At 42.6% G+C, this 18,800-nt stretch overlaps 1 protein-coding gene across 2 annotated transcripts in view; it reads left to right on the top strand.

The window, feature by feature from the left end:
• Positions 1-120: 120 nt before the first annotated feature.
• The window catches only part of Orc1 (origin recognition complex subunit 1), a 28,792-nt gene continuing 10,112 nt past the window's right edge, over positions 121-18,800 (top strand). The window contains exons 1-9 of one of the 2 annotated variants that reach the window (XM_048453333.3): positions 121-298; positions 3,958-4,058; positions 9,075-9,173; positions 10,968-11,095; positions 12,916-13,094; positions 15,099-15,345; positions 16,433-16,778; positions 17,922-18,017; positions 18,552-18,756. In XM_048453333.3, coding sequence (XP_048309290.2) covers positions 9,079-9,173; positions 10,968-11,095; positions 12,916-13,094; positions 15,099-15,345; positions 16,433-16,778; positions 17,922-18,017; positions 18,552-18,756 — 1,296 coding nt within the window. In that variant the 5' untranslated portion in view covers positions 121-298; positions 3,958-4,058; positions 9,075-9,078. Of the gene's footprint in view, positions 299-3,957; positions 4,059-9,074; positions 9,174-10,967; positions 11,096-12,915; positions 13,095-15,098; positions 15,346-16,432; positions 16,779-17,921; positions 18,018-18,551; positions 18,772-18,800 lie in introns of both variants that reach the window. The other variant, XM_048453331.3, reaches the window with a different exon arrangement.

Raw genomic sequence — 18,800 nt, 5'->3', positions numbered from 1 at the left:
GCACGGCTGGCGTCAGAGATGGCGGAAGCACGTCATGAGGCCTTGGTGGGCGTGGCGAGGTGGTTGGGAACGCCAATCGGAATCAGGCTGTGGGCGGGGTTATGGCTAGTGGCGCGAAAACTTTTTTCCTCCACTTCCAGTCCTCCCCGGCGCGGCAGTGCCGAGCTTACGTGGTGTGGTAGGCTGTGCACGGAGGAGACCCGCTCGGCCGGGCGAGCGTTGTGCAGCTCCCCGAGGATCTAAACTGGAAGCGGTGGGAAGTGCAGAGGAGCGGACAGACCTGACAAGCTTCGGCGTGGTGAGTGTGGCAGGGCGTTCTCCACAGTCTCACTGATTTCGTTCCCTACACGTGCATCGAGAGCCTGTTAAGTGGCGGGCACTGTTCTCAGCAGACAGACCCTTCTTGCCCCACTGAGGTCCTGGGATACTTCCTGCTTTGCGGGAGAAGTGGGTGTGCCCTGCCTTCTGGCGCCTGAGAGTTTGGCTTTCCACGTGCCCTGCCTCGGATAAACACTCGCATCCATTTCCCTGGAACGGGAGCTGACGCTGTTATCCGCTTTGCCAACTAGTGATTGCGTCCAGAGAGAGACTTTCTGTAAGTCACCTCTTGTGACTTGGGCGTCCCGGCCTTCTCAGGACTCCTCTCCAAATAGTGGGCTTTCATCCCAGTCATAGAAGAGGTCTAATGGCCCGCTTTCTGCTTCGTAAGGGTCTAGCTTAGAGCCGAATGCCCTTCTCTTCTAACAGTTGGAGAAAGTGGGGTTCCTAAGGCTTGAGAGGCGAGATTTCTACTCGCGATTAGTACGGGTAAAACTGCAGTGATAAGGCCATTTTAGTTGTCCATAGAAGTCGAATGATTATACTTTTCCTATTTTGGTTTTTTTAAGGCAGGATTTTACTGTTGCTCTGGCTGAGCTGGAACTAACTGTAGAGCAAGCTGGCCTCGAACTCAGAGCTTGCCTTCCTCTGCCTCCTGAGTGCTAGGATTAATGGCAAGCACCACCACCGCCCAGCTAGAATTGGTTTTTTAAGAGCTGTATTAGAGGGCAATGTTTGGATGTTGGGAGATTTCTGAATTCTGTGAAACTGAGTTCAGTGTTTTGCATTGAATTGTGAATTACATAACTTCAAGAAAGTAGCATTATCAGATTTAGGATCACAAACTGTGCCCTAACAAGCCAACTTCTGCCACTTGTCCTCAGCATTCCAATTAAAAGAGCCAAATTAGGATCTACAAATTGATACATTCAATATTGCCCCTTGACATTAAGCTAGAACCCAGGAACTCAGCGGTTGGAAGGAGAAAACCTGCTTCTGTCAGTTGTCCTCTGCCTCCACATGAGTGCTGTGGCACTGGGAAAACACACACACAGAGGCACAAAATTTATTTTAAAAAAATTCTTTCTCTTGAGCCAGTGTTTCTCTGTATAATAGGCCTGGGTGATCTGGAACTCACTTTTAGACCAGGCTGGCCTCAAAGAGATTCATCTGTCTCTGCCTCCTGGATGCTGGGCTTAAAGGTGTGTGCCACTACCACCTAACAACAACAACAACAAAATTTTCCCCCAAGAAAGGGTTTCTCTGTGTAACTTTGTACCCTGTCCTGCAACTCTCTGTAGATCAGGCTGGCCTGGAACTCACAGAGATCCTCCTGCTTCTGCCTCCCAAGTGCTGGGATTAAAGGCGTGCACCACTACCGCCCACTAATAAATGTTTTAAAGGCCAAGTTAATAGTGAAAAGCAGAAAAAAGATTTCTTCAGTATTGCCACATTGGAGAGAGAGAGAGATCCAGTGATCCTGTTCTGTCTCGTTCCATAATCTTGATCCTGATGTGAGGGCAAGAAACTGGGCGGTGGTGGCGCACGCCTTTGATCCCAGTTTTCAGGAGCAGAGGCAGGCGGATCTCTGAGTTCAAGGCCAGCCTGGTCTACAAGAGCTAGTCCAGGACAGGCTCCAAAGAAACCCTGTCTACAAAAACAAAAACAAAACAGGCAGGAGATGTACCTTAAGCAGTTTGCCAAAGGTGCCTTCCCCACCATTTGTCTCTGGCAAGTTCCTGCTCCTGTTTCCCCTAGCTTCAGTCTTCCACGGGGTGGAATTCCTGGGGCACCTTAAATTTTAGGATAGATGTGGGTTTGTCATGCATTACTTTCCCACCTTATTACTGATAATCTTAGAACAGGCTTAGCACATAGACTTCAAGTACTAATGGTTGAATAGAAAAGACACTATTATCTCCATTCTGTGGGTTAGGAAATTGAAGCTAGTGGACTTGTCATTGGGAAGTCTAACTTACTATACTAAGCCGGTAGAAGTAAATGCTCTGACATTATGCTGTCTATTTTCACACTTACATATAAGGTAAGGTAGTGGCATCTGGCTGTTCTAAATTAAGGATTACGGCTGTATTATTGGTAAAATTGGGCCTGTTGTTACCGTACCAAGATAACACCTACTTTTGATTGGCAAATACTTACTGAGCATCTACTATAAGTATTAGGTATATTGTTCTGGGATTTTTTTTTTCTTTAAGAATTAAGTGAGATACAAATGTCAAGAGTTTTGGCTCAACTTTTCGTGAAGTTTCTTTGTGCATTTGTCTTGGGTGTGGCTTCTGTTCTAGGTGCTATGCATATTTCAGATTTCTGGTATCTGTGGCATCAAGACCTTGCAGCGACTATCTCTAAAAGTCAAACCCTTTTGGCCAAGCCAGGCCTGACTTTGCAGTCCATTTACCGTTCCTTTGCTGACAGTGATGAGGTGGCGCGTGGAGGGTGAAGCAGAGCAGTTCATTGAACTGTGTGTTACCATTTCTGCTCGTGACTATACACACGTCATTCTTCAGTTCTGGAAAGAAACAACCATAAGCACAGCCGGTAGCAGGCCATTTGTACGTTAGCCATCTAATTTGGCATCTTTTCATTTTGTGAGATTTCCTACATTTTGTGTGTGTATGTGTTTGTCAAAACACATTTCTATGACAAAATATTCAGAAAACCTAAAGCGCGGAAAGATTTATTTTAGCTCACAATTTCAGACATTCTGTCTAGGGTCCCTAACATCCTAACAGAAGAAAGGGTCAAGACAAGATAAAACTCCCCAAAGACTTGCCCTAAGAACATACTCCTTCTACGTAAGTCCTCTTTTATACCTCCTGTTTTTGTTGTTTTAACCTGTAGAAGTGTTTGCCCTCTTGAATGTCTGTGCACCAAGTGCATACAAGAGGCTGTTGGATCCCTTTGAACTGGACTTAAAAGTGGTTTTAAGCTGGCCCGTAGGTGCTGGGTTTTCTACAGGGGCAGCAGTTGCTCTTACCACTGAGCCCTCTCTCCGTCTCCCATTTCCTGGATTGTAAAAGACTTCAGAGTTCCTATCACCTCCCAAATAGCCCATCAAATCATGAACCTGCCGAGAGGTGATCCATCAAAGAGGTCAGCTGCTCTAGGAGGCAGTCAGTTTCCGACATAACAGCTGACCTTTGGGGAGATTTCAGTTCCAAGCCACAAGAGTGATATTGAATTAATAATTGGATTAATTTTGTTGCTCTATACTACTAATGGGCACATTTTGGTTCGTGTCTTTTCATGATGTGTGTGTATTTCTGGTATATACATGAATTACTGAGTCATAGTAGGCATATGTCCAAGAATTTACAAAAAAAGGTTTTTTTAGTTTCCCAAAGTGGGTTTTATTGTTGTTTTGTTTTTGAGGCAAGGTCTCAATGTGTTACCCTGGCTACCCTAAAGCTATATACATCAGGCTGGCCTTGAACTCAAATTTACCTATCTCTGCTTCCCGACTGCTAGGGTTCATCTTAAGTTAGATCATTTGAGGATTATATAAGTTTTGATGGAAAACAGTAATTTGCTACAAATCACTCAGTGATATTCCCATTTTATTTAAATGAGTACTTGCTAAATATTACAATTTACTTGAGTCTTTGCTTTATATTTCAGAGACATTTGCTTGACTTCGTTGTAGAAAGCTGGAAGAAGCTAAAAGATTATTTCTGACAATTGTGTGTTGCGTCTTCCATTAAAAAGAATATATATTGAAAGTAAGTGTTACGATTTTCCTTAAACATTTGTATGGATTCAAGCACGTTCGCTAATTTTTCCCAAAAGGTGAAAAAGTACAAATCCAATTTTATTTTTCTCTTGAGCAAGTCCTTAATTTGTGTTTGCTCGCCCCTCCCCACCAAGTGCTGGGGATTGAATCTAGAGCCACAAGCATAGCTGTGCAAGTGAGTACCCTGTGATGCATATCCCCGGCCTTTTTACAGTTTGAGATAGCATCTTTGAACTCAGTCTATCTGACAGGCCTTGAACTTGGTGATCCTCTTTCCTCAGACTCTTGAATAGTTAGGATTATGTCTTTTTGTTACCCAGCCTGGCTTCTTTGTTCTTTGCTTGTGTCTACCTTGTATTCAATTCAAATTGATTCATTTTAGTAGCACAGCCAAAAAGCAGTACAAAATAGTGACGCTGGTAATATGTTGTGAATTATAATCATTACATAATCATTACACAATCATTTGTGCCTGTTTTGTCATTTTGTTTCTGGGTAGCCCTAGATAACCTGGAATGTGTTGTGTAGACCCGGCTGTACTGGAACTCAGCAGAAACCCTTTGGTCTCTGCCTCCCAAATGCTGAAGTTCAAGGCCATCACTCACCTCACTCTTCTCCCTGCCTTCCTCCTCACTCTTCTCCCTGCCTTCCTGCTGAGATTTTTGCAAAGCTAATTTTTATTCAAAGTATAAGTAAGGAAGAAAGCAAACTTCTTGCAACAGGAAGGGATCCAGAGCCAGAGTCCCTTATTCATCTTATATACGTGGTTTATTTACTAAATACCTGTAGTGATATTTTATGTATGACTTAATAAATAAAGCTTGCCTGAAAATCAGAAGGCAAAACCAAGCCATCAAAGGCCAGGCAGTGGTGTCGTATACCTTTGATCCCAAGATTTGGGAGGCAGAAGCCGATGGCTCTCTGTGAGTGCAAGGCCACCCTGGGCTACACAAGATCAATGCAGAAACGCGCCTTTGATTCCAGCACTAAAGGGGAATATAAAACGGGAGGAGACAGAGGCTCAGGGCTCAGTCTGCAGTGGCCCAGCCTTGGTAGAGAGGTAAGACGTCTCTAGTGGTTTGGCTGTTTTGCTTTTCTGATCTTCAGCTTGAACCCCAATAACTGTCTCTGGGTTTTTCTTAGTTGTGCAACAAATGCCCAGTATCTTCATTTCATTTTTAGAGTTTCTTGATTTTCTTTTTCTTTTTCTTGTTCTTTTTAAGCAGCTGGGCAGTGGTGGTGCATGCCTTTAATCCCAATACTTTTGAGGCAGAGGCAGATGGATCTCTGTGAGTTCGAAGCCAGCCTGGTCTGTAGAGTGAGTGGCAGGATAGCCAGAACTACATAGAGAAACCTTGTCTCAAAAATCCAGAGAGAGACAGAGAGAGACAGAGAGAGAGAGAGAGAGAAAGTTTAGGGGGTCAAATGTTCCTGGATAGAATATAGGATACAATGCCGCAGTATTCGAGGAAACCAATTTGTTTATTGGATGTCTATATGCTTTTATAATTGTCCTCCTCCCAAGGCTTTGTTCTCATTAGTAATTCAGAGAAAATTTTTCCCCATATGTTAGCCCTATAAGAGAAGGATGAAAGCTTGATTAATAGTTTAGTAGTAATTACTTAATGCTAAGATGCTGGGTTAGTATCTTTACTAGGACCGATAGGTTATAATGTCTGAATCCTTTGTGGAGAGAAGGATACTTGGACTATTTAGCCCTTCTCCTGTTTTTTGTCACTAAAACTGTACTTTAGAGGTTTAGTTAATGTGAACTGTTCTGCCTGCGGTTGTATGAGTGAGCCCACCAACGTCCGCAGCTGTAGAGCTGGACGCGGGCGTGAAGTCCCTTGGAACTGGAGTGACAGGCAGTGTGAGCCACCATGAAGGTGCCGGGAACTGAACTGGGTGCTCAGCATGAGCAGCAGGTGCTCTTAACTGCTGAGCCCTCCCTCCAGCTCTCCACTCTGTAATATCAGCTTTTCTTTTCACCCAGTCACAGTAGTCTGGGTCTATCCGATGCAAAAAAAAATACTGTGCCAAGGAGTATAGTTAGTTACTGGTTTTGATGGGTGTATTTCTACGCACAAATGCTTGCGAAGGCCAAAAGTCAACCTTGGAGGTCATTCCTCAGGAGCTATAACCTACTTTTAAAAAAAAATTGGGGGGGGGTTTCAAAACGAGGTTTCTCTGTGTAGCCTTGGCTGTCCTGGAACTCGCTTTGTAGACACTGGCCTCAAATTCAGAAATCCACCTGCTGGGTTTAAAAACCTGCATCACCACTGCCCGGCTAATTTTTTTTCTTTTAACTTGCCAAATAGGTTAGCCTGGTTTGTCATCGAGTTCCAGGGATTAACCCATCTTTGTTTCCCCTGCAGCGGGGTCACATCCCATGCCTAATTTTTTTTGTGTGTGTACAAATAATATTCCCATTTATGGACACCTGATGAATCATGGTTAGTCTAACAAACCTTGTCCTTCCCCCAACAACCTAATCGGAGAATTAATAATCACAGTCTCACTATTCTCCTGATCTAACCCTGCAGTTTTCCTCCTAAGTACTAACATCTTAATTACGTCCTTATATTCCATGTACATAATTATCACCACACAATGAGGTAAACTAACCAACCATATAAATAACCTCCAGCCCTCACACACACGAGAACTTACACTGATAGCCCTTCATGTTTTACCCCTATTCTACTTACAATCAAACCTAAACTATTTATAGGACTGACATTATGTAAATATAGCTTTTAAAGATACCAGACTGTGAATCTGGAGATAGGATCTAAATTCCTTATTTACCAAGAAAGTACGCAAGCGCGGCTAACCCATGCCTCCGTGCTTAAATATATGGCTTTCTTACTTATATAGAAGTAATCCGTTGGTCTTTGGAACCAAAAATTTGGTGCCACTCTAAATGGAAATAATAAGGACACTGCGTCCTCGACTTTTCCTTGTGCTCACGCTGCCAGTTTTCCTGTGCTAGTTTCCTTTACTAATACGGTTAAATCTATAAATTTCCCCAACTATGTAACCCTAAGCATCAAATACACATTCTTTTTTTTTTAATATTTATTTATTATGTGTAGAGTATTCTGCCCGCATGTATGCCTGCAGGCCAGAAGAGGGCACCAGATCTCGTTACAGATGGTTGTGAACCACCATGTGGTTGCTGGGAATTGAACTCAGGACCTTTGGAAGAGCAGGCAATGCTCTTTAACCGCTGAGCCATGTCTCCAGCCCCAAATATGCATTCTTTATTAGCCTTATTCCACTAACCTCATTTTTCAACTCCAACACAGAATTGCTGGCATTGGATTACTGTCGGCACTGTAAAATTAACACTAAGCTTCAAATTTGACTTCTTGTCAATTATTTTCCTGCCGGTAGCCCTTTTGTCACCACATGATAAAATACACTCAGACCCACCCCTAAATCGATTTATCAAATACTTACTTCTATTTCTTATTATAATTATCCTTACTTCAGACAACAATTTATTCCAACTTTTCACCGGCTGAGAAAGTGTAGGCATTATATCCTTCTTACTAATTGGCTAACGGTATGGTTGAGCCGGCACAAACACAGCAGCCTTGTAAACCATTCTTTATAACCACATCGGCGACATGGGCTTCATCCTAGCATCCAGCTCCTGAGAACTACAACAAATCTTCATAATAGACAACCCAAACATTGTCCCACTAATAGGACTTCTGCTCGCAGCCACAGGTAAATCAGCACAATTTAGACTCCATCCATGACTCCCATCAGCCATAGAAGGACCAACCCCTGTCTCTGTACTCCTCCACTCAAGCACCATAATTGTGCTTTTCAATTACTAAGGTATTTTCCTAATAATCCAATTCCACCCTACTACCTCTAACAACAGCGCAGTCTACTGAGCATTTAATTACGCCGAGTAATCTCAGTAATAATAAACACACCCGTAAACAAAGTTCAGCCAGAAGCCACTATTAGTCATGCAGAGCAACCATACAAGGCATCTACCCCAACACCACCCTCACCCCTAAATCCTAACCCACACCGTCATAAACCATCCTCCAACCTGAACTGTTGAACTCCAACACCATATCCAATTCCTCGTAATAATTAGTTACAAGCGATATACCTACCTCCATAAAAATACTCATTAATAGAACTCAGAGAAACACTATTCTCAGAAGTAAACTTAGGTCCTCATGCTTCCATGACGAGTACTTTACCTACTGAGCTAGGTCTCTGGCTCCTGATTTTTTTTTTATTTTATGTAAGTGAATGGACACACTTGATCAAATCTATCATCCCTCCCTCAAATGCTGCCTTTGCATATTTATCCCTCTATCCCTGGTAACCCTCATTCCAGTCCATTTTATCAGTGTCTCCTGATTATTCAATATTCAGTTATTCAGTTCCATTAAAATCCTTTAGATGCTTTGCAGCACTGGCTGTAGATTACTGCATTTATTTTTTACCCCATCTGAGTTTTGAAGACATTTTATTCAGATATTTGTTCACACCTGTTGCACTTTGTTCAAAGTAAGTACTTTTTTTCTTTTTGATTTTTCAAAACAGGCTTTCTCTGTGGCCTTGCTTGTCCTAGCTCAATGACATTTCTTTGGTTGAAAAAGTCAATCTTGTTGGAAATTAAATACAGGCAATTTGGTATATTTTATGTAGATATTGCTTATTATGCTTTAATTAATTTCACCCAGGGAAATTGGGGCCTGATATTTTAGAAAATAAGTTGTGAATGCTTACAAGTACGGACCTCCTAGCCAGGTGGAGGCAGCACACACCTTTAGTCCCAGCTCTTGAAAGGCAGAAGCAGGCAGATCTCTTATGAGTTTGTGACCACCTGGTCTACAGTGAGTTCCAGGATTGTCAGGATTGTGTAAAGAAACTCAGTTTAAAATGTGAGAGCGAGGCAGGTGTTTTGAAAAAAAAAAAAATGACTGAACTCAGTGAAGGCGGGGACTGATCATATCTTACACCCCATCAGAGCCATGCCATCCTATGTCACAAGGCAGAAGACTCGAAAAACTTTCTCATGGGTTGGCAGGCCATTGCTGGACCGAAAACAGTACTATCAAATCTACAAGTAAGTGATAAAGCTCTCTGGCGGGACTGCAAATGTCACTTTCCAGGCTCCACTGTTAAGCTTGTGTCTGAGCTGCTCTTCTCAGTGAAGACTGGGGTCTGAGGGACGATAGAAATGAATTTTTAAAAAAGTTTTGTGTGATTATAAAAATATCTGATGTGGCTGGTTAGTAAAATTTGAGGAGTACCATAATGTCTTCTACTTAAAGTGGATTCTTTGAAACTTAAAAGATAAGGGATGTTGGTACTATGTCCTTCCCGACTTGTTTCTGTGTGCATGTGTAGTGTGTGTGTGTGCATGTATATGGGGCAGGCTGCATGCTCTTTGGATGCCTGAACTTATTGTTGAGTGCTTCTTCGGTTGCTCTGTGCTTTATTTATTTATTGCGGTATTTTTATTCTCTGGGAATTTCTTAGCTGCTGTGTGTTTTGAGCATTCATCATCCTCTCTCCTCCCATCTCATCCCTTTCGGCCCCACTTTGAGATTTCTTCTTTTCTTTTTTCTTTACCAAATGAGTTAAGATTAAGTTTGTGTTGTTCCACTGGTCTTGGTCTGCCCTATGGGGACCACATTATTATTAGAGAAAACTGAGTCTCTCCCTCTCCCAGCAGCTGTCAAATGCCAATAGCTTTCTAGCTACTGGTGGGTTTTTGATTTGTTTTGTTGTTGTTGTTTTGCCCACCTTCTCTCCTCTATGCCTGGCTGGAGCTTGTAAAGGTCTCGTGCATTCTCTCAAAATCTCTGTGGCGTTTGTACGTGCATGTGCCCTGTATCTAAAAAAACGCTTTATCCTTGATGTGTTGTCAACCACCTTTGGCTCTTAGAATCTTCTGTCTCCTCTTCCGTGGAGATCCCAAAATCTTAGGAGACCCTCACTTTTATTATTGGTGCAGGTTTGGTTTTTTTTTGTTGTTGTTGTTGTTTCTTTTGTTTTTCTTGCTGTACCCAGAACTCACCAATTCCAGCTAATCTAGCTAGTGAGCTTGCCCTGCAGATTCCTCATTCTGTTTCCCAAAAGCTGTAAGGTGGTTCCACACTTAACTGGCTTTTTACATGAATGCTGGGGAACTGAACTCTAACCCTTGTGCTTGCTCATTCAGCAAGTGCTCCACCCACTGAGCCTTCTCTCCATTCCTTAGCAGTTTTGATATTATTGGGTAGCATTCCAGCCTCCCGAACCCTTTATTGTTCTTTGTCAATAGCATATAGGTAGTTAAGGCATCTAAAGTAGTCATTCATGCTAAAGCAGTTCATTGGACCCATTTTGTCTACTTTGACTGGGTACATTGTTTTCCCAGTATGATGATTGGAGAGCTTAGAGAAAACATTTAGAGGGATTTTGAAGGATTTTTAAAATTTTATTTTTAAAATAATTTTATGTGCATTGGTGTTTTTTCTGCCCACTGAGCCATCTCTCCAGCCCTTAAGAATGGTTTTGAGCTTGAAAGATTGCTCCATGGAAGAAAAAAAGATTTAAAAAAAGAAAGAAAAATAAAAAAGATTGCTCCGTGGTTATCTGCACTGGCTAATCTTTACGGAGGGAAGATTCAGGTTTGATTGTCTCACTTATAATGTGGCTCACCGCTGTCCCAGGGGATCCAGTGCCCTCTTCTGGCCGCCATGAGCACTGCACATGCATCTGTTGCACAGGCAAGCATGCCTACACATAAAATAATTAAATCTCAAAAAGAGGTGGCTGAACAGGAAATGTCCGTTAAAAGAATGTTGTCTTTTGTGCCAAATCCTCAAAATCTACTCCCACTTTAATGATATGTTTCTTTTTTGCTTTCTAGAGAAATATGTTTGAAAAACAATGATTGTTCCACTGAAATTCACATCAAGGTTGGCCAGTTCGTGTTGATTAAAGGAGATTATAATACAAAGCCCTATATTGCTAAACTGACTGAATTATTTGAAGATGGTGAGTTCGGGCCTGAAATGGAAGCCTTCTGTTACTGGGCACGAGTGCAGAGTATGCAAGAGGGGAGGCCGCTGGTCTCTCTGCTCGCAGGCACCACAGAGCATCACGTGGTGGAATACACACACTCGGCAGCACAGGCGCGGGAAAATGAAATCGGCTCAAGAATTGAGCCTTTCCGTTATTTTTAGGGGTAAGAATGTCAAGTGCGGATTAGGGGTGGAGAGTTTAAGAAGACAGGAGGAGAACTGGTGATTTGCACTGTTGTTAATTTTTTGCTCTTTTCTCCTTGGGGGCCCCTACCCAGCTCCCAGATGAATGCACACAGAGACTGCTCTCCCCTATGAATGCCTGCCTTCGCTTTTTTCTAGCCAGCTTTTGTTTCTTTTTCTTCCTTTCTTTCTCTCTCTCTTTTTTTTTTTTTAAACTTTTTATTTATTTGCTTATTATGTATACAGTATTCTTTCTTCAGTCCAGAAGAGGGCACCAGGCCTCATTTCAGATGGTTGTGAGCCACCATGTGGTTGCTGGGAATTGAACTCAGGACCTTTGGAAGAGCAGGCGATGCTCTTAACCTCTGAGCCATTTCTCCGACCCCTCTTTTTTTTTTTAAATTAAATTTATTTAGCTTTATTTTATGTGAATTGGTGTGAAGGTATCAGATGCCGTAAAACTGGAGTATTTTAAGCTGCCGTTTGGGTGCTGGGAATTGAACCCAGGTTCTCTGGAAGAAGTGCCATCTCTCCAGCCTCATAGCCAGCTTTTCTTAACTTGAATTATCCCATCTACCGTTTATCTTTCTCTATTCTATACACCGTTCTTTACCTCTTACTCCATGGCTTGCTATGTAGCTGGATGGCTGGCCCCGACATCCTCTCTTTTCTTGTTCCCTATCTTCTCTCCCAAGATTCCTCCTCCTATTTGTTCTCTCTGCCTGTCAGCCCCGCCTATCCTTCTTGTGCCTAAGTATTGGCCATTCAGCTCTTTATTACACCAATCAGGTGTTTTAGACAAGCAGAGAAACAGCTCTACAGAGTTAAACAAATACAGCGTGAAAGATCACAACACATCTCTGCATCCTTAAACATTTATTCCACAGCATAAATGAATAACGCATCTTAAAATAATATTCCATAACAGCTGGGTCCACACTTTCTTAGTTTGGATACAGGGAGGTTACTATGAAATTTTGTGAGTTGGATTTCTTTACATGTCTCTGTATCCCCAAATTGGCCTTGAACTCTGTTCTTGACCTTAAACTCAGAATGCTCCTGGCCTTGTCTCCCAAGTGCTGGGGTTACAGATATGAACCACCATTCCTATCTGGTGACTTTTTTAATCACTAATTTGTAAAATTTTCCCATTGGTAAAGAGTAGAACAGTGGGACTGGACAGGTAGCTCAGCACTTAGAAGCACTCGCTGTTTCAGAGGACCTACTGTCTTTAACTCCAGTTCCAGAAGAGCTAGTGCCCCTTCCTGGCCTCCATGGATACTGCACACAAGTGGAGCGCGTACATATAAGCAAACAAAACACTCATACACATAAAACAAAAATAAAATCTTTTTTGTTAAAAGTGGAGCACCATAAAGAACATATTTAGAGGCATTTTGCTGCTGATTGGTCCTTTAATCATTGCCAAATTATATAAGGTTCTTGAAGCTTGGTTTCTTGGCCTATAAATGGGATAGGTATAGTACCTGCTTTGTAGAATTTTGGGGGTCATATTTGTATTGTGAAGTCTTTGGCATGAGGCAATATTCAGTGGTGCATTGTAATGTTTACCTTCCTATTTTAATCTCCACTTCCCACCTGATCCTCTAGGATCCCAATTTCCTTCCAAGAAATGTGCTCAAGTGCAGTGGTTTATCCGTTTCTCTGAGATCCCTGTCTCTAAAAGGCATTTGTTAGGCCGGAAGCCTGCTGCACAGGAGATATTCTGGTATGACCATTCTGACTGTGATAACAACGTTAATGTGGAGACCATCATCGGCCCTGTTCAAGTAGGTGGCCTTAAGTCTTGGGGTTCGAAACAACCCATGCTGCATGACCTCAAATATTACTGATTCTAATTTGAATTATTCTCTTATCTTCTCTGGCTGTTTGCCTTATCCCACAGATGCTGAGAGCATAGATTGTGTGTTCTGAGCCTTCTAGAGGAAGTGACATTTGAGTTAAGACCTGAAAGAAGAGCAGGAATTAGAAAATGTGTCTTAGTGAAAAATCATATGTAGCTATGATTATGACAGGCAGAAAACATTGTTAGGCTGGGTGTGCTTTGTAAAATGAGGGCTTTGCTTTGAATAACTTTGAAAAAGTGCCCATTGCTAAAGGCAACCTTGTACAGTGGTATATTATTTGTGTTTTAATAAATAAAGCTTGCCTAAGTGCAAAGCTGCCACGCTAGTCAGCCATGCAGGCCAGGCAGTGGTGGCACACACCTTTAATCCCAGCACTAGAGAAGAGTATAAAATGGAAGGAGACAGGTCTCAGGCTCAGTCTGAGGATTCGTGGAGGCAGGATCACTCATTTTTAGTCTGAGGTAGAGGCTGGCTGCTCTGCTTTTCTGGTCTTCAGCTTGAACTCCAACATTTGTCTCTGAGTTTTTATTATTTGTGCTACCCCTTGTGTTAGAGAATTTTTGTTAGGAGGAGCTAAGCTGTTGAAGTAGACAACATTTTGAAAACTGTGTGCACGCTTCTTGTTTCTAGTGCTGCTTTTATAGTAGGATTCTCCTGTGTGAAGTCTGGCTTTGGGTGATTGGGGGACTGGTTTAGCACTTGGCCAGAGAGACTGGTCTCACCTGGCTACAGTAATTCATTTTATTGTTAATGAAGGTGGGAAAGGTGGATGTAGAAGTTGAAGCAGCAGAGTAGGTGGATTTGGAAGGTATGCTGGTTAGCTTCTGTAACTTGATGTAGGCAAGTTTATGGGAGCATTTTATTAATGATGGATGTGGGAGAGCCCAGTCTACAGTGTATGATGCTCTTTCCTGGGTGGTATAAGAAAGCAAGGGCAGGAAGCCAGTGAAGAGGATTGTTCCATGGCCTGTGCTTCAGTTCCTGTCTCCAGTTCCCTCAGTGATGGGATGGTGAGCAGGGCTGTCAGCTGTTAAGTGGAATAATTAGCCCTTTCCTCCTTGAGTTAGTTTTCTCAGTGTGATTTATCATAGCAACAGAAAATAACTAGAACAGAAGGGCAGGAGAGGAGGGGTATTTGGGAAGATCACACTAAAGCCAGGTTCTGCTAGTGATGCTTGGCCATTTAGGGAATGCTGAGCGCTCTGGAAGTGAGCTTAGAAGACATTGAGACACAGTTTGAGTCATCTTGCAGCTGTGTTGCTAACTGTTCAACATGCTGGGAAGTTTTAAGGAGTTTGACCTAGGTGAGTAGATGGTGGAGGCGGGTGGAGAAGGAAGGAATGGGATCATGTGTGACTGAGATGGGATGATGGCAGGAATGAAGAGGAGAAGCCAAGGCAGAGGATCCATTCATTCTCTGGGTTCAATCACCAGCACTACATAAACCAGCTATGGAGGTACATGCCTTTACTTAGGAAGTAGAATGAGGAGGATCAGAAGTTACAGGAGACCCTGTGCAAATACAGTAAAGCTGATGGGGGGGGGCAACAAGATTAACTGACTGGGTGTAAATTAATTAAGACACATATCTTTAATCCCAGCACACAGGAGATGCCGATGGAGCTCTGAGTTTGAGGCCAATCTGATCTATATAGGAGGATAGTTGGGACTACACAGAGAGACGCCGTTTAAAAAAACATAAGAGGGGTGGGATTTCCATTTCACTGACTTCCTCTTCAAACTTTTCGTGACTTTGTAAATGCTCAGTTTCTAAGTTAATGTGCTATTCCGTGTCTTTCTCTTTAGATGTAAAAGGTTGCGTTTCATATATAGATGTGAGCTTAAATAGTTTCATTGCAGCCATGATGGTTTTTCTTGGCCGCATAGTCTTCATCGTTTCTTGTTTATCGCACTTCCAAAATTCAGGTCGTGGCTTTAGCCCCAGATGAAGTGATCCCTATGGATCAGAAAAATGAGGAGACACTGTTTGTGAAACTCTCCTGGAATACAAAGAATTTTGAACCACTGTCACCAGAAGTGCTTTCAGCTTTGAAGAAGCTAGAAGATAGCCCCGAGTACCAAAAACCTCGATCACGTTACTCTACCTCTAGATCTTGCCAGACACCTGCTCATCCTGTGTCCCCCAGTGCGAGGAAGCTGCTGGAACTTGATGGTAAGCATGGTTGTAAAGTAGTTTTCAGTGTGCTGTGATCCTTTGTGATACACCAGTTCTTTCTTCCCCAACACCTGCTGCACAGTGATGTCCTTGCTGTCTCTATGGTTGGCTTTTCTGGGATATCGTATCATTGGAATCAGAGTCTGGCCTTTTTGTCTGCCTCTCTTTTCTTGGTTTCCTTCATTTGAGAGTCACTCCTGTTATTATCCTGTTGGTGATTTGATCCTTTATATGCAATGCTCTATTGTATCAATAGCTACAGTTTATATATTCCCAGTAGGTGACATCTGGATGTTTCTAGTTGTTCACGATTGTGAATAAAGCCACCCTAATTAATGGTTCACATAGACATTAGATGGCTCTTGAAACCCTATCTGTATCTGTCTCACACCATAAGTATGACTGAAGTTGGATCATCTGTGCTTTAAGACTGTAGGCATTTCTGCCTGCCATCTCCTGAGTTAGAGCAGCATGTCCATGGATAAGTACCAGGGTCGAGTCTCATTCACTTTTTGTTTCTTGCTAGGACCTAATATAAATCTTGCCTTTTTAATAGTTCAGCTGTATCTATGAAGGGCTGTGATCCCCGGTTCCCATAGTCTTGGCAAGAGTAGAACACATCTACGTGTAATGATTCCGCCTCTATCTTGCCAGATATAATCTGGGTTTAGGGGAAAAAAAAAAACAGGAAAAATTTGGGTCTGGTGTCACTCAGTATTGTACTGTAAATTTCTTCAAATGCCTTTGTTCTGGGAGTGTTTACCCTGCAGTGTTGCCTTGGGGAAGCTGAATATTTATCTACAAAACCTGACTGAGAAGTCAAATTCTAAATCCTGCAGGTGCAGCTCAGTGGTAGAGCACATGCTTAGCAAGGGCCTGGGTTCAATCCCCAGGACTGAAATATGGAAACAAAAGTCATGTGTGTTTCTAAACAGGAAAATCATGAAGTTTAGGACAAAAGAGGCCACTTGGCCTAGAGGAAGACAATGTGGACTAATTCTAAGTATGAATAACTTCTATTGTGTTACTTCAGTACAGTCTGAGATTGGGGGTTTGAGTCTAACATCCCTCATTGTCTCTTTAGGCTTAGGTGTTCCCAGGAAGCCTACCATGAGGCTATCACAGAAGATCTCGTGTGACTCCTTGGAGTCTCAAAAAAATTATAAACGAAAACCAGCCTCCTCTGAGACAGCCTCACCACCTAAAAGGTCTCAGCCTGGTGAAGTCAAGACCTCCTCAGCCTTGAAAACTCTAAGAAAAAATGGACAGGCTCCTTCCGTTTGTTCCAAACAGAGCATGACTCTGAGAGCCCAAGGCCCAGCTGAGGTGACCACCAAGATTAATGTGGAGGGGGCCCTTACCCCTGTCAGGGGCAGGATGAGGTCTTCCATGGTGCCCACTGTGGTTCTGACACCAAAGTACATTGAGAGGTAAGCAGGAGCGTTGCTCCCTCTCACAGACCAGCTTGAGATACTTCATGTGATGAGAAATGGGTGTCGTGGAGGGAAACTGCCGAGCTGTGGCTGTCTGACCAGACCGAGAGTCTCTGAGGATCTTTTTCAAATACGGATTTCTGAGCCTGGATTTATAAATTAGGCTCCAGGTCTTGGGACCAGGAATCTGTATTTTGCAGTGCTCTTTGAAGTCGGCTGTGGTGACTTAGGCCTGTAATCGGAACTGGTTTGTATGTGTGGAGTGCAAGGCTAGGCTGATCCACATAGTGACAGTGTCTCCAGAAAGACATTCTTTTCTCTCCAGATGTCATCTGGGAGTATCACTATTTATGTCTGAAACTATACTACTTCACAGTCCTGGATTTCATTTGTTGGCTATGGCTCTTTGCCACAATTTAGTGATCATTTTTATTCAATTGGATGGTTTTTCTTTTTTATGAAGCTGGAATCTACTCTTTTTTTTTTTTAAGATTTATTTATTTACTATATATACAGTATTGTGTCTGCCTGCAGGCCAGAAGAGGGCACCGGATCTCATTACAGATGGTTTGAGCCACCATGTGGTTGCTGGGAACTGAACTCAGGACCTTTGGAAGAGTAAGCAGTGCTCTTAACCACTGAGCCATCTCTCCAGCCCCCTGGAATCTACTCTTAAATATAGTAAAAGAAGACAATAAATGTAGAACAAGCTTTAGTTTGGTCCTTGATAATTTGTGTAGCTAATGGAGTGTACAGTAAAAGTGACAGACTAGAAATAACTTGATTTTCTATATTTCTTAAATAGAAATTCCCAACACCTGGCCCATAATAGGTTGCTCAATAAATACTAAGTATATATTTCTGGTAACTTTGTACCTTTGTAAAAGATGACAGATATAAAAAGGGGCAAAATCTGTTAGGAATTTATCCATTTTGAACCATGATAGCAGAGCAGTAAAGTCTGATTTAAATGATGTGTTAAATAAAACCTGAATTTCTTTGATGAGCTTTTGAGCCAAGTTTGATTAACTCCAACATTGCTATAGAAAGGAGCCAGTGAGACTTGACTATCTCTGGTACCTACTGTGGACCCTTGGTGTCTCAAACGCTTTCCTCTAATCCAGGTGTGATACCTTACAGGGAGGCAAAAGGACATGACGCTCACGCCCGTAGTTCCCATCGTGTTCATAGACGGAGTTCTCTTGTGACTTTGAATCGGATTAGGCAACAGCTTTGGTAAGACCGCCCATTGACAAGCAAAAGAACCAAGCTCTCATCTGTGATAGCATTTGTCCTTTCATGTCCCTTCTGTTTGATTAGCCAGTGCACTGATACTGGTACCACCTAGCGTATGGTACAAGTGTCATAGTTTGAAAGGGACAAGAAATGCTGGTCAGGACTTGTGGTTCCTTGCCTTCCATCACTCTTGTTTCCTGCAAGTCTGGGAGTGTGGGATGCCTAAAAGCATTAACTTTGTTTGATAGATCTTTGAATTTGGGCTTCTGAAACTGAAATTTGAGAAGATGAACATTTCCAAACCTTACTCCCTGGTGAACAAAATAGGGAATATACACAAGCCTTAAAGTTGTTGAGGGATTTAGTGGATATGTAATGCCTTTGGCAGAGCATCTCAAGCAAGTATCTAAGAAGTGAAACAAATTCCATATTGCCTGATGGTGGAAGAGATATAATGCCTCCCATGCACACTTTTGTACAGTTGTTAAGACTTGAGCAGCAAATAATAGAAAATAATCACTCTGCACCACTCAGGCTTCTAGATAAAAGTGACCAAGAGGGAGAGGAAGATTTCATATCCTCAGCAGAGGTGTCAGACTGCACCAGTGAGGAGGAAGAAGAGGAGGAGGAGGATTCTCTTCCCTCGCTTCCAAAGCGAAATCCCCAGCGGCAATCCAGAAACCGGAGAATGGCCTCAAAGCCGTCACTGCAGATCCCCTCCAAGACACCAAAGAAAACAGTAAAGTTCTTTTGGGTTTGTTTTCCAGTGACATGTCCCTCCTG

The sequence above is a fragment of the Myodes glareolus genome, chromosome 3, assembly GCF_982192425.1.
Source record: "Myodes glareolus chromosome 3, mMyoGla1.1, whole genome shotgun sequence".
Classification (NCBI taxonomy): Eukaryota; Metazoa; Chordata; class Mammalia; order Rodentia; family Cricetidae; genus Myodes; species Myodes glareolus.
This window is presented reverse-complemented; position numbering and strand designations above follow the sequence as displayed.